Source organism: Eulemur rufifrons, chromosome 7 (assembly GCF_041146395.1).
Source record: "Eulemur rufifrons isolate Redbay chromosome 7, OSU_ERuf_1, whole genome shotgun sequence".
NCBI lineage: Eukaryota > Metazoa > Chordata > Mammalia > Primates > Lemuridae > Eulemur > Eulemur rufifrons.
The window spans coordinates 69,193,893-69,215,003 of record NC_090989.1 but is presented as its reverse complement, the minus strand read 5'-3'; the positions used below and the strand labels follow the sequence as shown (position 1 = coordinate 69,215,003).

General features: G+C 37.3%; 1 protein-coding gene across 22 annotated transcripts in view; it reads left to right on the top strand.

Annotated features, from left to right (window-relative positions):
- The window catches only part of DLG1 (discs large MAGUK scaffold protein 1), a 282,135-nt gene that overhangs the window by 139,894 nt on the left and 121,130 nt on the right, over positions 1-21,111 (top strand). For 19 of the 22 annotated variants that reach the window (XM_069475186.1, XM_069475183.1, XM_069475182.1 and 16 more), the window contains one exon: positions 13,557-13,610. The exons of the other annotated variants lie outside the window; for them this stretch is intronic. In XM_069475186.1, coding sequence (XP_069331287.1) covers positions 13,557-13,610 — 54 coding nt within the window. The remainder of the gene's footprint in view (positions 1-13,556; positions 13,611-21,111) is intronic. 22 annotated transcript variants of the gene reach the window in all.

The following is a 21,111-nucleotide window of genomic DNA, read 5'->3' as shown; positions in this document are numbered from 1 at the left end:
TGTTGACATAATTTCCTTCTATTCCTAGTTTGTTGAGTGTTTAAATCCTGAAAATGTGTTGCATTTCATCGTATGCTTTTTGTGCAAGTAAGATGATCACGTTTTTTTTCATTCATTCTGTTAATAGGTGGTGCATTACGTTGATTGATTTTTATATGTTGAACCATCCTCATATTCCAGAAATAAATCCCACAGTCATGGTGTATCAACCTTGTAATAGGAGGTCTGTCCAGAAAGTATCCAGCCATGTAACATGAAAAATAGAGACATTTATTGAAGAAGATACAAGAAACGTTTTACATAGAACAAAGTAGATGCCTCAATAACTCACACAATTCTCCCAGCTTCTCTTAACCTAACCCATACACATTCAACATTCTCAAGTGTTTTGCTTATTGTAGACCTTCCAGAACGTGGATCACTTTCAAAAGATTCTCAACCATCTTTAAAGTGTTTGTGCCACACTTTTATTTGCTCTGCACTCATTGCATGCCTCTGAAAGCCTTCTGAATCATTATCTGCATAGTTTCCACGGAGGAATGTTCAAGCTTAATGCAAAATTTGATGCGGTTTTGTTGCTCTACATGCTCAGTCATCTTGAACACAACGGCCACACCACATGCTCACTCAAACAACGTCTAGCACCCCACTGACTAGTACGGTGAATTCATCATTGTTTACACATGCACATTACAGTCCACTCTCCTTGGCTGCCAGGTCAAATTGATGTCACGCAAAACGTTCTCATTATATTAATAATGGCTGGATACTTTCTGGACAGACCTCATATGCTGCTGATGTCAGTTGCTAATATTTTGTTGGGGATTTTTGCATTAATGTTCATAAAGCATATTGGTCTATAGTTTTCTTTCCTTGTAGTGTCTTTGGCTGCTGGCCTCATAAAATGAGTTTGGAAGTATTCTCATCTCTTAATTTGTTTTTGAAAAGTTTGCAAAGGATTGGTGTTTGTTTTTCTTTAAATGCTTGGTAGAATTCACCAGGGAAGGTTTCAGTTTATCTTCAGTAATACACAAAATCCTCTGCTCTTTTAACAGCTCTGTCCCTACCCCTTTCAGTTGTTGATGTCACACAATTACATCTTAATATGTTGTATGTTCAAAAACAGGAACTAGTAATGTTTTAATGTATTATATTCTTAAATGATGTAGAAGACAAAATGTGAGTTACAAACCAAAGTTACAGTCATATTAGCTTTTAGATTAACAACTGTTGTTAGTTATTTACTAATATTGACTTTAATTATTTACTAATATTAGCTTTTATACTCAGATCTTTTAGGCCGACTTTTTACAATATTTTTTTAAAATGTATTAGTCTCTAAAATCATGTAGAAAACCAAAAGTGAATTTACACAACCGTTGTTACAATACTACTAGCTTTTATAATTATGTATTGTGTTTTATAATTACCAATTATGTTATATTTGCAATTACCTAATATGTATTTACCTTTCCTGAGATCTTTATTTCTTCATAAAACTTTGAGTTACAGTGTAGTTTCCTTTCATTTCAACCTGTAGGACCTTTAGCACTTCTTTCAGGGCAGTTCTAGTGGTGACAAACTCTCTCTTAGGTTTTGTACATCTGAGAATATCTTAAACAGTCCCTCAGAAATATCTTAATATTTCCCTCACTTTTGAGGGACTGTTTTGCTGGAAATAGGATTCTTCGTTCACAGTTTTTCTTCTTTTAGCTGTTTGAATATATCCACTCTCTGCCTTCTGGCCTCCAAAGTTTCTGATGAGAAATCTGCTGATAATCTTTTTTTTTTTTTTTTTTTTCTTTTTTTTTTTTTTTATTTAATTTTACAGAATCAAAGAGTCTAACAGTATATCTTGTTAGATACAGTATGTCCTCATAATGTATACATTATTTCTTGTACAATGATATGAAATAATATGGGAAATATTCATGATAAATTATTAAGTGAACAGTGCAAGTTAAAAACAATAGTTTCATATTTTTTTCCCCACCCCCCCCTTTCCCGAGTCAGCACCTTCAAGTGTTACCACTCCCCAAACGGTGCGCAATGCACTCATTGTGTAGGCATACCCCCAGCCCCTCCCCCACCCCCCACCTCAGTCTGATGTCCAATTGGTATCATTTCCAGATTTGTATTTAGGTGATGATCAAGGAAACCAATTTTCTGGTGAGTACATGTGATGCTTATTTTTCCATTCTTGGGATACTTCACTTAATATAATGGGTTCCAACTCTCTCCAGGAGAACCATAGAGATGTTGTATCTTCATCATTCCTTATAGCTGAGTAGTATTCCATGGTATACATATACCACAGTTTACTAATCCAATCATGTATTGATGGGCATTTGGGTTGTTTCCACATCTTTGCTATTGTGAATTGTGCTGCTATAAACATTTGGGTACACGTGCCTTTGTTACAGAATGACCTTTTTTCCTTTGGGTATATGCCCAGTAATGGGATTGCTGGGTCAAATGGCAGGTCTACTTGAATCTGTTTAAGGTACCTCCATAATGCTTTCCACAGAGGTTGCACTAGTTTGCAGTCCCACCAGCAGTGTATTAGTGTTCCTGTCTCTCCACACCCACGCCAACATGTGTTGTTTTGGGTTTTTTTGATAAAGGCCATTCTCACTGGGGTTAAGTGATATCTCATTGTGGTTTTGATTTGCATTTCCCTGATGATTAGAGATGTTGAACACTTTTTCATATGTTTGTTAGCCATTTTTATATCTTCTTTTGAAAAATTTCTATTCATGTCCTTTGCCCACTTTTTGATAGGGTTGCTTGATTTTTTCTTGCTGATTTTCCTGAGTTCTAAATAGATTCTTGTTATCAGTCCTTTATCTGATGTGTAGTATGCAAAAATTTTTTCCCATTCTGTAGGTGGTCTGTTTATTCTCTGGACTGTTTCTTTGGCTGTGCAGAAGCTTTTTAATTTAATCATGTCCCATTCATTTATTTTTGTTGCTGCTGTGATTGCCTTGGGGGTCTTCTTCATAAATTCTTTGCCTAGGCCAATGTCTGTAAGAGTCTTTCCTGCATTTTCTTCTAGAATTCTGATTGTATCACGCCTAAGGTTTAAGTCTGTTATCCACCGTGATTTGATTTTTGTGAGAGGTGAAAGCTGTGGGTCCTGTTTCAGTCTTCTACAAGTGGCTAACCAATTCTCCCAGCACCATTTGTTGAATAGGGATTCTTGTCCCCAGAGTATATTCTTTCCCGCTTTGTCGAAAATTAGGTGACTATATGAGGATGGTTCTATATTTGGATTTTCTGTTGTGTTCCACTGGTCTGTGTCCCTGCACTTGTGCCAATACCAGGCTGTTTTAAGAACCACGGCCTTGTAGTATAGTTTGAGGTCTGGCAAATTAATACCTCCCATTTTGTTTTTGTTGCTTAAAATTGCTTTTGCTATACGGGGTCTTCTTTGATTCCATACAAAGTGTATAATTATTTTCTCTATGTCTGTAAAGAATGATGTTGGTAATTTAATAGGGATTGCGTTGAATCTGTAGATCACTTTGGGTAGTATAGACATTTTAACAATGTTGATTCTTCCGATCCACGAGCATGGTATATTTTTCCATCTATTTGCAAGTTCTGCTATTTCTTTTCTCAGTGTTTCATAGTTTTCCTTATAGAGGTCCTTTACCTCTTTAGTTAGATATATACCTAGATATTTTATTTTCTTTGTTGCTATTTTGAAGGGTATTGAGTCTTTAATTTGGTTTTCCGATTGACTGTTATTGGCATATATAAATGCCTCTGATTTGTGTATATTAATTTTGTAGCCTGAGACTTTGCTGTATTCGTTAATCAATTCCAGGAGTCTCTTGGTTGAATCCTGGGGGTTTTCCATATATAACATCATATCATCAGCAAAAAGTGAGAGTTTGATCTCTTCCTTCCCTATTTGGACTCCCTTGATTCTGCTCTCTTGCCTGATAGCTCTTGCAAGGACTTCCAATACTATGTTGAAAAGTAATGGAGACAATGGGCAGCCCTGTCTGGTTCCAGTTCTAAGTGGGAGTGCTTTCAGTTTTTCCCCATTCAGTATGATGTTGGCTGTGGGTTTGTCGTATATGGCTTGTATCATTTTTAGATAGGTTCCATCAATGCCTATTTTGTTAAGCGTTTTTATCATAAAAGGGTGTTGAATTTTGTCAAATGCTTTTTCTGCATCTAATGAGAGTATCATATGGTTTTTGTTTTTGCTTCTATTTATGTGGTGAATTACATTTATAGATTTACGTATGTTGAACCACCCCTGCATCTCGGGGATGAAGCCCACTTGGTCGTGGTGGATTACTTTTTTGATAAGTACTTGGATTCGATTTGCTAGTATTTTATTGAAAATTTTTGCATCTATATTCATGAGGGAAATTGGTCTGTAGTTCTCTATTTTTGTTGTGTCCTTTCCAGGTTTTGGTATTAATGTTATATTGGCTTGGTAGAACGTGTTAGGGAGAACTCCATCCTTCTCAATATTGGAGAATAGTTTATGTAGGATGGGCACCAGTTCTTCTTTGTATGTATGGTAAAATTCAGGTGTGAACCCATCTGGACCAGGGCTTTTCTTTTTGGGAAGGTTTTTTATTGCTGTTTCGATTTCAGTTCTTGATATTGGTCTGTTCAGGTACTCTATTTCTTCCTGGTTGAGCCTGGGAAGACTATGTGTTTCTAAAAATTTGTCCATTTCCTCCACGTTCTCCAGTTTGTGTGCATAAAGATTTTTGTAGAATTCATAGATGATATCTTGTATCTCTGTAGCATCGGTTGTGATTTCTCCTTTCATGTTCCTAATGGAGGTTATTAGAGATTTTACTTTTGTGCTCTTGGTTAGTCTAGCCAGAGGTGTGTCTATTTTGTTTATCTTTTCAAAGAACCAACTTTTTGTTTTATTAATTTCCCTTATAGTTTCTTTGTTGTCCTTTTCATTTAGTTCTGATTTGATCTTAGTAATTTCTCGCCTTCTGCTGGGTTTGGGATCGTTCTGTTCCTCTTTCTCCAGTTCTTTGAGTCTATTCGTTAGGTTGTCTATTTGCATGTTTTCTGTCTTTTTGATATAGGCATTTATGGATATGAATTTTCCTCTCAGGACTGCTTTAGCTGCATCCCATAGATTTTGATAAGTTGTATCTCCATTGTCATTTAATTCAAAGAAATTTTTGATTTCCATCTTGATTTCTTCTTTTATAGAATAATTATTCAGGAGAAGGTTATTTAGCTTCCATGACTTTGAGTAAGAGTGAGGGTTTCTGTTTGTGATCATTGTTACTTTTATTCCGCTGTGATCTGAGAAGATGCATGGTATAATTTCTATTTTTTTGAATTTTTGAAGACATGATTTATGTCCTAGGACATGGTCAATCTTAGAGAATGTCCCGTGAGCTGATGAGAAGAATGTATATTCTGTGGACTTTGGGTAGAATGTCCTATAGATGTCAGCCATGCCCATTTGTTCTAGCATTCTATTGAGGTCCATTATGTCTTTGTTTATTTTCTGTTTAGAGGATCTGTCCTGTACTGTCAGTGGGGTGTTAAAGTCTCCAGCTATTACAGTATTGTTATCTATCATTTGGTTGAGATCTAGTAGGGTTTGCTTTATGAATCTAGGTGCACCTAGGTTGGGTGCATATATATTGAGTATGGTCATGGCTTCTTTATGAATTGTGCCTTTAATCAGTATGTAGTAGCCATCTTTGTCTTTTATTATTTTTGTTGGTTTGAAAGCTAAGTTATTGGAAATTAAGATTGCCACACCAGCTTTCTTTTGGTTACCATTTGCTTGAAATATCGATTTCCATCCTTTTATTTTCAGTCTAAATGCATCTTTGCAGGTTAGGTGAGTTTCTTGAAGACAGCAGATACTTGGATTGTATTTTTTTATCCATTGGGCCAGTCTATGTCTCTTGAGCGGGGAGTTCAAGCCATTCACATTTATTGAGAAAACTGATAGGTGAGACAGTTTTTTGTTCAGCTTGTTGGGTAGAACTTCATTGTGATGTTTTCTCTCCTGGGCCATTGTGGTATCTGGAATTTCATCTTTAGCTCTTGAGTAGTTTTACATTCGTGGATCTTTCTTGTGCTGATCCGTGTATAATTCTCTTTTGAGTACTTCTTGGAGGGCTGGTCTTGTCTTGGTGAATTCCCTCAACCTTTGTTTATCTGAGAATGTCTTGATTTCTCCTTCGTATAGAAAACTTAGCTTAGCTGGGTACAAGATTCTAGGCTGGGCATTATTCTGTTTCAGAAGCGTGAAAATGGGGCCCCAACCTCTTCTTGCTTGTAAGGTTTCAGCTGAGAAATCTGGCGTAATTCTGATGGGTTTTCCTTTGTAAGTTACTTGTTTCTTTCTCTTTACAGCTCGGAGAAGTGACTCTTTAGTGGATATTTTGGTCAGCCTGATGACTACGTGGCGTGGTGTTTTCCTATTTGCTATGAATCTCCCAGGGGTCCTTTGAGCTTCTTGAATCTGTATGTCTAGAGTATTGGCAAGGCCTGGAAAATTTTCCTCGATTATGTCTTCAAATAGCTTGTCCAACCCTTGCTTGTTATCTTCTTCACCCTCAGGAATGCCAATAACTCTCAAGTTAGGTTTCTTCACATAATCCCACATTTCTTGAAGACTCAGATCATTTCTCTTACTTTTTCGATCTATCTCTGTGACTGACTTATTTAGTTGGAAGGAGTTATCTTCAATTTCTGAGATTCTTTCCTCTGTTTGATCTACCCTGCTCTTGAGACTTTCCACAGTGTTTTGTAGCTCTCTGAGTGAATTCTTCACTTCTAGGAGTTCAGTTTGGTTTTTCTTCAATATTTCAATTTCTTTAGTGAATTTTTCCTCCAAATCCTGTATTTTTTTTGTGTTTTCCTTGTGTTGTTTATCCATTGATTCTTGTATATTATTCAGCTTGTTTATAATCCATAATTGGAATTCTTCCTGTGACATGTTGGTGTTTTGAGTCTGGTTTGTGTCAAATGGTTGGGAGCTGGTATTTCTCTTTGGGGATGAGCTTTCCATTTGATTCTTTTTGCTCTCCATGTTTTTTCGCTGGGCCCTTCCCATCTAGATTTGTCGTTGGATCTTTACTTATAGGTTTAGTCTGGTTAACAGGACTCTATGTGCTCTATTCTTAGGCTGTGGAACAGTCTAGGTATGTTGCTTCTTTTGGCAAGAGGGGGAGACTGTTGTGTATTGTTCAGAGATTTTTCTGTTTCCGTTGGGGGACTGCTTCCGATGGGTCCAATCCTAGAGGATTGGAGTGATCCAGGACCACTTTGGTGAGTTAGGACACTGTGTTGTGGTCTTTCAGAAGGCAGGCAGGGTCCACACTAATAGTAGACCGAAATTCTCTTTGTTTGTTTGTTTGTTTGTTTCCCTTTGGTTCTTCCTCTATAGGGGAGGTTTCTGACTCTATCTGCCGGCAAGATACTAGCTATGGGGAGAGGACGGTGACTTTGCTTGCTCAGCGCCCCAGTTGCTGTAGCTCCCACGGGCAAAAGTCTGTCTTGGCCCAATGTCCCCAGGGATCAGGTTCCACACTCTCGCTTCTGGAGAAGTATTCAGTGTTTACACTTGGGCAGGGATCCTATATAAGGTCCGTGGACCAGGGGAGAGGGCCGTCCAGGGAGCCTCTTGGTACCCTATTGCTCCGCAGTGACTTGGCTGTGGGCCCTAGAGTGGCAATTGCGTGCCCGCAGATCTCTGGCCCTGGGGGTGACTACTCAGGATCCGGTATGTACCAGAGCCAGGGACCTGGCCCGTTCCGAAGCTCACCGTGGGTCCCCAGTTAGAAGACGAAAAGAGAGGAGAAAGAGAAGAGAAAAAAAAAAAAGAAAAAAGAAAAAAGAAAAGGAAAGAAAGAAAAGAAAGGGGAGAAAACGAAAGAGAAAAGAAAAAAAAGAAGAAAAAGAAAGAAAGAAAAAGAAAAAAAGAAAAAAAAAAAAAAAGAAGAAAAGAAACGCAAAAAGCCAAACCAAAAAACACCAAAAACGCCAACAAAAATGAACAAAAACAAACTACATAGCACTTCACCACACCGCAAGGCAGAAAGATACACAAATCTGAAGTATATAATTCAGCGACTCAATGTTTTTTTGTTTGTTTGTTTGTTTTACGCCTTAGCACAGCTCTGCCCCTTCACTTCCGCTCGGCTGGGTCCGGAGCGGCCATTAGATGTTTTTGTTTTTACGCCTTAGCGCAGCTCCGCCCCTTCACGCCCGCCCGGCTGGGTCCCGGGCGGTTTCGCAGTGGATTTCAAGATGGCGTCTGCGCGCCCGCACAGCTCCGAGGGTGGTGGGGATCCAAACTCCGCGCTCAAAAAGGCACGGCAGCCAGAGGCCCAGAGGGCAAAGGTGCCCGCCGAGGCTGTCCGCCGCTGGAAAAAAAAAGAAAAAGAAAAGAAAAGGAAAGAAAAAAAAGAAAAAACCCAAAAAAAACAAAAACAGACACAAACAAACAAACAAAACCCAGAAGAAATTTACCCAGAATAAAATATACAGTTCGGCGAGCCTATTCTTCTTGTTCGTGTTGTTTTTTTTTTTTTTTTTTTGCCTTAGCGCAGCTCTGCCCCTTCACCCCGAGCGCGGCCCTGGCATATCCCGTGCTCCTGGCGTTGGTTCAGAGACCAGCGGAGGGCGCCGGGCAAAGAGAGCCGCTCGGCACTTTATGGCTCCCGAGCGGTTTCGTCCTCGCTTTCAAGATGGCGCCTGCAGAGCTCCGGGGCTGGAGGAGACCGACTGCCCAGGGGCTGGCGAGCAAGGACGCGCACCGGGGGGTCACCGGCTGGAGAACCCCCGAAAAAGGCAGCACGGGCAGAAAGAGCCGCTGGGTACTTTTTGGCTCCCGAGCGGTTTTGCCTTCGCTTTCAAGATGGCGCCTGCCGAGCTCCAGGGCTGGAGGGGACCGGCTCCCCGGCAGGCAGAGACCGCCACTGCCCAGGGGCTGGCGAGCAAGGACGCGCACTGGGGGGTCACCGGCTGGAGAACCGCCGAAAAAGGCAGCACGGGCAGAAAGAGCCGCTGGGCACTTTTTGGCTCCCGAGCCGTTTCACTCTCGCTTTCAAGATGGCGCCTGCCAAGCTCCGGAGCTGGAGGGGACCGGTTCCCCGGCAGGCAGAGACTGCCACTGCCCAGGGGCTGGCCAGCAAGGACACGCACCGGGGGTGACCGGCTGGAGAACCGCCGAAAAAGGCAGCACCGGCAGAAAGAGCCGCTGGGCACTTTTTGGCTCCCGAGCCGTTTCGCTCTCGCTTTCAAGATGGCGCCTGCCAAGCTCCGGGGCTGGAGGGGACCGGCTCCCCGGCAGGCAGAGACCGCCACTGCCCAGGGGCTGGCCAGCAAGGACACGCACCGGGGGTGACCGGCTGGAGAACTGCCGAAAAAGGCAGCACGGTGTACAACGCTATTTGCTGTCCGGGAGTCTTTTGTGTTTTTCTGCCCTGGGGCAGATCCGTCCCTCCTCGCCAAGCGCTGTCTCAGCTGAGATCCCCCAGGTTCTAAGGTAATTTCTCAAAAAAAAGCCTCCTGTCTCCAATGCGCCACGTATCCCTCAGTGATTCTGCGCTGGCCTGGGTCAGGGCTCTGTTCAATTGGGAGCGGAGGGCAAGCCGCTTTCCCGAGAGGCTGCACCCGCCCCGGCTGGGGGCGGGTGTATCCGACCCGCGCTCCGCTGGCTAGTGTCTGTCCCGCGTTCCTAATATTCGTTCACCTCAGACCTCACTCGCTCTGTTTGTCCCACGCTGATTCTCCGTGGATTCACACCGCTGTTCCTGTGTGGGAGCGGTCTTCCAGCGTTGTGGCAGGTCCGGATCGATGCCTTCCTTCCCGGGAGCGCAGATTCAGGCCGTCACCACCACTCCGCCATCTTTTCCCCAGTTCTGCTGATAATCTTATTGAGACTTTCTCCTATGTGATGAGTCACTTCTTTTGCTGCCTTCAAAAATCTCCCCCCCTTTTTGGCCTTTGACAGTTTTATTATAACGTATCTCAAGCGTGAATCTCTATGACTTCATCTTACTTGGAATTCATTGAGCTTCTTGGGTGTTTGTATTCATGTCTTTCATCAAATCTAGGAGGTTTTGGCCATTGTTTCTTCAAATAGTCTCTGCCCCTTTCTTTCTCGCTTCTCCCCATGGGACTTTCACAAGGTATAAGTTGGTCTGCTTAAGCAGTCCTCCTCGGTAAAAGGCAGGAGTTGCTATCTTTTTATAGATGGAGAAAATGAGTTTCAGTAATAGTTGTGATTTACCTATAGTCAAATGTCACTGAATGGTAGTGTGAGGTTAAGAGAGTCCTAGAGCAGGTCTTGAGATACAGTGTCACTTGAACCAGGTATATGAAGGGTTTTTCTTCATTTGAAATATCTTTCACATAGATTCTTCCCAAGTCTTTTTATTATTGTTGTTGTTTGATTTCTTCCTAAGCAAAATGAATAATTCTACATTAACCATTCTGCTACTCACTGTCTTGGTTAAGGATCCCAAAGTCTTAAATGGCCAGATTAGCTACTGTTTTTATTTTTGTGCCCTTTAGCTACCCAAAAGTCCGTATTTAATGTGGCCAAATTTTATACATCTCTTCCTTCTGAAGTATAATAACTGATCCTTTATTTTGCTGCTAGAATAGCTTTTGGTTTGGTGCTAGGATATCATGTCTGAGTAATACATCATACCTTACAAGCCCGTTCAGGTTGTGCTACCCTATTCACTCCCATTCCCACTTCCACCAAATTGGACAGCTATGGAGTACTAGTTTGGCAGATGCCATTTCTGTATTTTGTAATATGAGAACTTAGAAAATCTCAAGTTAGTAGGTAAGGGTATCATTTATTCCAAGATAGATGTTTTAATTCCCCACCTACTAACACAATCATTCTTAGACATTTTTATCATTATTTTAGTTGACTAAACTTGTGACAGTTATATCATTATGCCTCTTGAGCTTCATTTCTTTCTATCACCTCTTATTTTGGACCATTTTTTGTGATATATCTTTTTCAAATTGCTAGGATTGGCCAGGCACAGTGGTCCACACCTGTAATCCTAGCACTTTGGGAGGCTGAGGCAGGAGGATCACTTGAGGTCAGGAGTTAGAGACCAACCTGAGCAAGAGCAAGACCCTGTCTCTACAAAAAATAGAAAAATTAACCAAGTGTGGTAGCACGTGTCTGTAGTCCCAGACTGAGGCAAAAGGATCACTTGAGCCCAAGAGTTTGAGGGTGCAGTAAGCTATAATGATGTCACTACATTCTATACAGGGCAATAGAGTAAGACCCTGTTTCCAAAAAAAAAAAAAAAAAAAAATTGCTAGGTTTTTGTATCATCCTGACATTTTTTTTAAATCGAAATTCTTGATTAATCCTTAATGTGAACATTCATGGTTTTTGTACAATTTCAAGTTTTTAATTCGCTAGGTTGCCCTACAGGTATGATCATTTACTCATCTTATTTATGAGATAATCTACAAATAAACTTATTGTACACATATTACTTACCTAGTGTCCTTAAAGTCAAAATTACAAATCACTTTTACTGGTCTTTGTTCTGCAATGAACCTTAAACGTTAAAATAAGTTTTGTAGTTTGAATGCTAATTTCTTAATTGCAACTCTAATCCATGGTATTTCACAACTGCCTTAGCTATTGACCTCTTACAAACTGAGTACTTATTATGATTTTTTGCTTTACTTTTTGTTATGCAGAGTTTAAACAATACTCAAATGTAGCAAGAATAATGCAGTGAACTCCATGTATGCCCATCACGAGCTACAGCAGTCATCAACCCATGTGCACTCTTACTTGAACCATAACCCCTCCTACTCTCAACCTCTCATTGTTTTATATTGAAATAAGCATAACACCTTATATCATTTTGCTTATGTATATTTCAATATTAGCAAGACTTTTTAAATGATTACAATCAAAAGGTAACTTCTGTACAATGATGAGTTGGTGCTGGTAAGCAGCTAACATTGTAATAATTATGATATAAATTATTTTCATAAAAACCAACTTCTACTACATGTTTCATCATAACTAGTCAGAGGGAAACAAAAAGTTTCTTGCCATAGTATTTGAAAAATGTAACTTCTTTTGTAACTTAAAATAGCCTTGTTCTTTCTTGCCCCCCTCCTCTGTAATTGCTTAAGCAGAATAAGCAGCGAAGCTTATTAAGCAGTGAAGTTGTATCATTAATTTTTTTAGTGAAGTGAAATGTTACCAATTTGAGTAATCTCAGTATGCCATTGAGAAATGAATAATTTCAAATACTTGTAAAATCTCTAATGTCTATAACTATAAGTTGAGTATCTTTGCCTATATAACAATCTTACACATAGAATTTTTGTTTATTAGGTTGGTTTTCACTGAATCATTCAAAGGTAGACTATTATATTCAATGGTATGGCTGAATATAAACTACTGTAGTTAATGTTCTATTTATATATAACAAAGTATTACCTACATACTGCTTTGTGTAACCCGAATGCATACTATATGATTTTTTAAACCATGAAAATGTGTTGTCTTTATGATATTATCATTTTATCATTTGATGATCCAAATCTAGTACTTTGTTGAAAATAATCTATTATTTGACTTTGAATATTCACCTTTATAAAAATGCCTCTACATTTAGAAGAAAATGATTGTGTTATAATGTTTTCATATGGCTTTTATGTGTAATTCTCTAATTAATTGGAGTAGAACTGTTGATGTTTACAAACGTGTCTCCTAAGGTTTGTTTAAAGGATAGTTATTCTCTAAAAATGTTGTTTTACTTGGTACTTTTATAATCTTAAATATGCAGAAGAAATAATTTGGAGGGGAATTACATCAGTCTTCTGATACAGTTTTCATTTGGTATTAATTGTGATTTATTTTTTAGTTTCATCTACATCATAGTATCTTTTAACTTAACCAGAAATCCACACTTTTTAAAATCCAAATTTAATTAGATGTATGTTATTCTACTTGTTTTTCTTGCTGTAAACCGTTGTTATTCTGTGGGTGGTTTAGAATAACAGTGGAGAACAGTAATCGAAGCTGAAAATAATCAAGGGCTTCTGCATTAAGAGTATATTTCTAAGTTTCTAAAAGTTTGCAATCAAGTTGTTTCTGCAATGGACTTCTTTTTCATGTTCATGTTCAAACACAATTCACTGTGGGGAAGAATTTTTTTCCTGGATGATAAAATGATTGGAATCTTTAGGGGGTCCTCATGATTTTTAAGCAACCTAGAAAGAGTTGTTTGTTGTACTAAAGAATATTTATGGATTTTTGTTAGAAAGCTATAATGAACTTCTTTGCAAATTTTAAGAAAATATGGCTGTTTTAGCAGAAATAGCAATTTATTTCTCAAAAACTAACGGCTTACACCTAATTTTTTGCATTTGGCACTGGAAACTAGATACATTGTTTAACATATTAAAAGCTCATATAAAATTATAACATAAAAGTAGCAAGTCTTTCATATGCTTTTAACGTTTGTGAACATTAATATATTACATGATTTACTTGTTAAGCTAACACATTTACAATTTTTTCTTTAAAGGCAAATCCTCCTCCAGTACTGGTCAACACAGAAAGCTTGGAAACACCAACTTACGTAAGTTCCATTTCCTCCCCACATTTAAGTAATTCTGCTTTTCCTGTTCAGTTTTTGATACAGGTACAAAGATCACAGCATTTTTCTCTCCAATACATTTTACTTAAGATGTTCTGTAACTATATACTATAGCTCTACTTGCTGTAGTAAATGAAGCATTACTGTCCTGTTTGGGTTGCTTTTTTTTTTTCTCTATACATACATAAAGCAGAAATTTTAAAATAAATATTTATAGTTTTATTTTGAAGTTATGATGACTAATTTTCACTAAAGGCTATCTCTGACCAGTGTCATGTATTCAAAAAGTCATTTACAAGTCTAATTCAGTGACTAGATTTTTAGTAACCAGGTTTGTATGTGTTCGTATATTAAAATAATTACTTACAACTTTGTAATCTTAAATTTACTAGTGCTTCTCTGTAAACTTACTTTGTTAAGAAGCCCTCTTTCTCCTGAAGATAAATAGCCAGAACAACAGAATCTGATCTAACATTTTCACTCCAAAGGAAAAATACCTTTGGAGATATAAAAGTAGTACCCATTCAGTAAATAAAAGGAGTACCAGTGTATTTTATTTTATTCAAATGGTGCATAGTTTTACAGACTGTAAAAATCCTTTTCTCCCCTATTTGAACTATAATTGATTTTCACTTAGTACTTTAAAACATTTTATTTGGCTTTATATTCTGTTTGTATTTATATGAATATGGGTATTTCCGATATTTGGGGATTTTTGAAAAACTTCAGATAAGACTTACTACCAAACCAAAAAAGCTATTCTACCCTTTTTTCAGATTCTTCATTTCATTTGATGTTATCTTTCACGCTGATGTAGAATACTTAGTCAAGCAGAATTTGTACTTTTGTTAGTATGTTTTTCACATACTTTTATTTCTCCCTTATTTGTTCTCTTTGTTGAAGTATGTTTTCTATAGTGGAGTAGTCAGTGATTAAATGTTTTTATTTTAATACTCTTTCAGCTGAAAGGTTATTAATATATGAGAACTAATAGAAAATGATAATATTGACAAAGAAAATAAATGCACATGCATTTTAGGGGAAATGTCTACAAATTGGAAGCAAGATTAACATACCAAGCAACAAACTTAAAGTAAAAAGAAAACTTGTATAATTTCAAGTTTGTATAACATATTATTGAAAAAATATTTTTCCTGCTTAGCAAAATATGTTAGGGTCTCCAAGACCATTTTCATGATTGGAGACTCACAAGACTGAGTATATAGTTTATTCATGACTAAAATTTATTGTAGCTATATAGTAAGTGAGGATCCACAGTTAGATCGTAAGTCTGTATGTCTAGAAGAATCTATGTTTAGACTTCCTTATACTTCCTCCTTCCATGAAGGATCACACATAGCACTTTTCTCCCCAGCAATGAAAATACAGCACCATGTATGCCATGTTTCTGCCCAGGAAAGCCTGGAATGGACTCACCACCCAGGTTTTTTATTGCCATTTGATCACATAGGCACCCTCTGGCTAGCACATGCCAAATTTCCAGACTCCCAAAAGGAAAGCAGATGTTTACCATAAAATGTCTCGTCTCTACAAAGTCTAGGCACAATAAACCACCCTATAAGTTCAGAAATTGTAGGAACACTGCCAAAATCCAAGTTCCCAGATCCCAGCTAAGACTCAACCTTGAAAGCAGGCCTGAAACATTAACCCTTTTCTGTATATAAGGACATAAGTTAAATTCCAATTCCTCAAGCAAGATTTATCAAAGGGTACTTTATCAAAATACTTTATCATACTTAAAAGAACACCGGGCCGGGCGCGGTGGCTCACGCCTGTAATCCTAGCACTCTGGGAGGCTGAGGTGGGCGGATCGTTTGAGCTCAGGAGTTCGAGACCAGCCTGAGCAAGAGCGAGACCCAATCTCTACTAAAAATAGAAAGAAATTATATAGACAGCTAAATATATATATAGAAAAAATTAGCCGGGCATGGTGGCGCATGCCTGTAGTCCCAGCTACTCGGGAGGCTGAGGCAGGAGGATTGCTTGAGCCCAGGAGTTTGAGGTTGCTGTGAGCTAGGCTGATGCCATGGCACTCACGCTAGCCTGGGCAACAGAGTGAGACTCTGTCTCAAAAAAAAAATAATAAAAAAATAAAAAGAACACCATATGAAATGTTGTCTTTGTTCATTTATTGTTGCTATAAAAGAATACTTGAGGCTGGGTAATTTATAAAGAAAAGAGGTTTATTTGGCTCACAATTCTGCTGGCTCAAAAATTGGGCCTTTGGTGAAAACCTCAGGATGGTTCCATTCATATCAAAAGGTGAAGGGGAGCCAGCATATGCAGAGATCACATGGTGAGAGAGGAAGCAAGAGAGAGCCAGGAGGTGCAGGCTCTTTTTAACCATCACCTCTCATGGGAGCTAATAGAGCGAGAACTCATTCATTACTATGAGGATGATACCAATCCATTTGTGAGAGATCTGTCCCCATGATCTAGACACCTCCCGTTAGGCTCTTCCTCCAACATTGGGGATCAAATTTCAACATGAGTTTTAGGGGACAAACATCCAAACAGTAGCAGGCAATAACTGTTCTCTGTGGCTCTGGCAGCATATAGGCAAAAACAATGTGTTTTGTTTGGTCTCTTAAGAGACTGAGGAATTTCATTCTGAATATATTAAAATATATTCCAGAATGGTTTTTAAATTTATTTCTTATCCCATTGTTAATTCCCTGTTCACTTAATACTTGCTATGTATTGATGAATAAACATAAGAAAAATTGCAGTTGCTACCTTAGAACACATTTTTTTCTGGCCACAGTCCTTACACTTGCCAAAATTAAGTCATTAATTGAAAAGCTAATGCATATACATAGTACAAAATTCAAAAGATGCAAAAAGATATCTGGTGAAAAGCAAATCCAACTTCCACTCCTACTGTCAATCATCCAGTTGCCTAAAGCAAAAAGTGTTAGTAATTTTGTGTATGTCCTTATATACATTGTGCATATGCAGATGTATCTAAGTGTTGTCTCCAGACTTTTACCATTTAATATTGATGCCCTAGTGATAATTTTATAGATATTTTTGTGTTTATATGTAAGTACAGCCATCCCTCAGTATCCACAGGGGGACTGGTTCCAGGAGTCCCATGGATACCAAAACCCACAGATGCTCAAGTCTCTTATATAAAATTATCTAGTATTTGCATATAACTTGTGTACATTCTCCCATATATTTTAAATCATCTCTAGATTACATGTAATACCTAATATAAATGCTACATAAGTAGTTATACTATATTTTTATGTGTATTACGTTATGTTGGTTTTTTTTAAAATTGGTTTTTCCCCCCATATATTTTTCATCCAGTGGTTGGATGTGGAACCCGCAGTTATGGAGGGCCGATTGTACATAATTAGAATATATTCATATAAATAGAATTGCTTAGTAAGTATGTTAATTTTTAGATTTGATCATTATTGCCAAATTGCATTTCACAAAGTTTTACTCATTTATGCTTTAACAAAAATATATCAACATATTTTTACCCCGACTGTCACAGCACAGTATATTAATACTTTCATCTTTTTATAACATAATGTCTAAAACGTACTAAGTCGTTTTGAGTTTGTTATTACTCACCTTTTTCTACCTTTTCACCTTAAAAAAATTTTATCTTGAAATATTCACATACCACAAAGCACACCTTTTAAAGTATACAATTCAGTGATTTTTTTGTTTATTCCCAACTTTGTGCCATCATCACCACTTTCTAATTCCAGAACATTTTTATCACCCCATAAAGAAATCCTTTGCCCATTAGCAATCACTTCCCATTCTGCTCTACACCCAGCACCTGGCAACCACTAATCTACTTTAAGTAACTATGGATTTGTTTATTCTGAACCTTTCTTATAAATAGAATTATACAATATGTGAACTTTTGTGTCTTGGCTTCTTTCATCTAGCATAATGTTTCCAGGGTTCATCCATGTTGAGACATGTCTCAGTAATCCATTCCTTTTTATTGCCAAAAAATACTCTGTTGTACAGATATACTACACTTTGTGTACCTCCTCATCAGTTGATGTAAATTTTGAGTTGTGGAGTTATTCATAACAAATTATGAATAATGCTGATATGAGTATCATTACAAATTTTGTATGGACATATATTTTCATTTCTTTTGCGTATATTCCCAGGAAAGGAATTGCTGGGTCATGCGATAATTCTGTTTAATCTGTCAGGGAGCTGCCAAACTGTTTTCCAAGTACTGTACCATTTTACCTTCCCATCAGCAATGTAAGAGGTTTCCAGTTTCTCCACATCATCAGCAATCTTGTTATTCCTTACCAAATGATGTTATGATCTTTTTGATTATAGCCATCCTAGTTGGTAAGAAGTGATAGCTCATCGTGGCTTTAATTGTATTTCTCTAATGACCAATGAAGTTGAACATTTTTTCATATGTTTATTAGCCATTTGCGTGTCTTCTTAGGAGAAATGTCAGTTTAGATCACTTGACTGTTTTTAATTGGATTATTTGTTTCTTATTAGTGCTTTTGAAGGAGTTCTTTATATTTTCTGATTACAGGTTCTTTATCAGATATGTTGTGCAAAAGTTTCCTCCCATTCTGTAGATTATATATTTTCACTTTCTTGATAATTTCCTCTGAAACACAAAAGTACAGTTTATGTATTTTTTCTTTTGTCACTTTTTGTATTGTATGTAAGAAACCATTGCCTACTCCAACCTCACAAAGTTTTACACTTAAGTTTTCATCTAAGAGTTTTATAGTTTTAGCTCTTACATTTTAGTCTTTTATTCATTTTAAGTTAATTTTTGTATAGTGTGAGGTAGAGATCCAACTTCATTGTTTTGTATGTGGATATCCAGTTTGCCCATCACCATTTGTTGGAAAGACTATTTTTCCATATTGAATGATCTTGGCACCCTTGTAGAAAATGAATTAATTGGCTAGGCACAGTGGCTCACGCCTGTAATCCTAGCACTCTGGGAGGCCAAGGCGGGAGGATTGCTTGAGCTCAGGAATTCGAGACCAGCCTGACCAAGAGCGAGACCCTGTCTCTACTAAAATAGAAAGAAATTAGCCGGACAACTAAAAATACATAGAAAAAATTAGCCGGGCATGGAGGCACATGCCTGTAGTCCCAGCCACCCAGGAGGCTAAGGTGGGAGGATCACTTGAGCCTAGGAGTTTGAGGTTGCTGTTGAGCTGGGCTGACGCCACGGCACTCTAGCCCAGGCAAGAGAGTGAGACTCTGTCTCCAAAAAAAAAAAAGAAAAGAAAAGAAAAAGAAAATCAATTAATTGTAAATAGATAGGTTTATTTCTTTAATTCCTTTCAGGAATGTTAAGTATTTGTTTTTCTTGTGATGTTATTATAAATGGAATTGTTTTCTTAATTTTATTTTTGGATTTTTTTATTGCTTGTGTGGAAATTTAATTGACTTTTAGGTGTTTATCTTTTGTCCTGCAACCATGTTGAACTCAGTAGCCTTAGTAGTTTTTTAATGTAGATTCTTTTGTATTATCTATGTACAAGATCACGTCATCAGCAAATAGAGATAGTTTTATTTCTTCGTTTTCAATCTGGATGCCTTTTTTTATCTCTTTCTTGCCTAGTTGCTCTGGCTAGAACCTCCATTACAATATTTAATAGAAATGGTGAGAGCAAACATCCTTGTTTTGTTCCTGATCCTTAGGAAAAAGCTTTCGGTCTTGCCATTAAGTATGATGTATTATACTCAATTTTGAGTATTAACTGATACTGTAATTTCATTGACATTGAGTTTGATTCTCTCTCCATTCATCCCTGTTCTATCTTAAAATAGTAAAAACATTAAGGAAAGGCAAAATTAAAGACAAAAATTCTAGAGTTCTTACTAATTCCAGTAAAGAGAAGGAAATGAAGTAAGGTGTTGAAAAAGTTCCCATCCTTTCCCCTCTCTTTATTTCACTAAGACAATCCATGAAGACTGAAGGTTAGGAAAATTCATTCAGTTGGACTTTGGTTGCCTTGTTATATAATAAAAGCTTCAGTTTTTCCGCATATAATGTAATTTATAACTACAGTATTCTATAGTCAACCGAAATCCATTATTTAGGAAAAACTTTAAACTCTTGGAGAGTTATTACTTTGTATTTAATTATGTTAATTTGTATTAGGAAGAACATTTTCTTTTTTCTAATACTTTTTTATTTTTAGATTCTTACTTTGTGATGGTATAGGGTTTGGGGTTTTTAATTGCCTGAGATTATGCATTAATGTGAACCATGAGTCATGTGAATATTGATAGATAAAATCTTGGATTTTGATATATTACTCTATAGTTAGAAAGTTATTACTGAATTGAACCTAGACAATAGGGAATTAATAAATTAGGCTTCTTTTTATCTTCCCTTGGACAAATCTTATACCTTTCATGTAATAGAATTTGTCTTATTTCAAAATGTTAGTGTTGGCTGATCATAAAATGAAAAATAAAATCCTTGGGCCAATGAGAGGCTGAAGATACCTGTGTTATAAATTTTTCTCTACTTCTTTATGGCCTGTATGTACCTATAATTAAAGTCAATTATATTAAAAAGAAAAAAACTGTACAATGTAAAAGGTAACCAGTAAATGGTATTCCATTATGCTAGCAGCAACCAGTTGGGAATATGAGTACATTAATTGTATTAACAAAAATGTGAAATACCTAGCTATCAGCTAAAAAGGAAATGTATAGAGTGTGTAGTAAGAAATCTATAAAATTTTACTGAGTAGCATGTAACAATACTTAAGTAGAGAACAGATTGTGTTGCTGAGCAGGAAGATAATGTAAAGACCTTCATTTTCCCCAGACTAATCTGTAAATTTAGTATAATACCAATCATAGGCCACAAAAAGAGGAGTGAGGGGAGAAGAGGGAGAGAGAAAAAGAAAGAGAGAATGTGTGCCTTTGTTGGACTTACTGAAATGATTCAGCTAGAGTTGCACCATCCAGTAAAGTAGCCCCTAGCCACATACTGCTGTTTAAATTGATTACAATTCAATAAAGTTTAATATTTAAATTTCATTCTGTTGATGTGGTGTATCACATTCATTAATGTTCATACGTTGAATCATTTTTACCACCTAGGGCTAAATCTCACTTGATCATAGTAAATGATCCTTAAATGTGCTTTGAATTCAGTTTGCCTGGTATTTTGTTGAGGATTTTTGAATCTGTGTTCATCAAAGATATTGGCCTATAATTTTCTTATAGTGTGCTTCTCTGGCTTTGGTATCAGGGTGATGTCGACCTCGTAAAATGAGTTTGGAAGAGTTTGAGAGAGTTTGGAATTTCCTCTTCAATTTTTTGGAAGAGTTTGAGAAGAATTAGTATTATTTTCTCTTTAAATGTTTGATAGAATTCAGTCATGAACCATCACCCTGGGCTTTTTTGATGGGAGATTTTTGATTATTGATTCTATCTCCTTACTCACTGTTGGTCTGTTCAGATTGTCTGT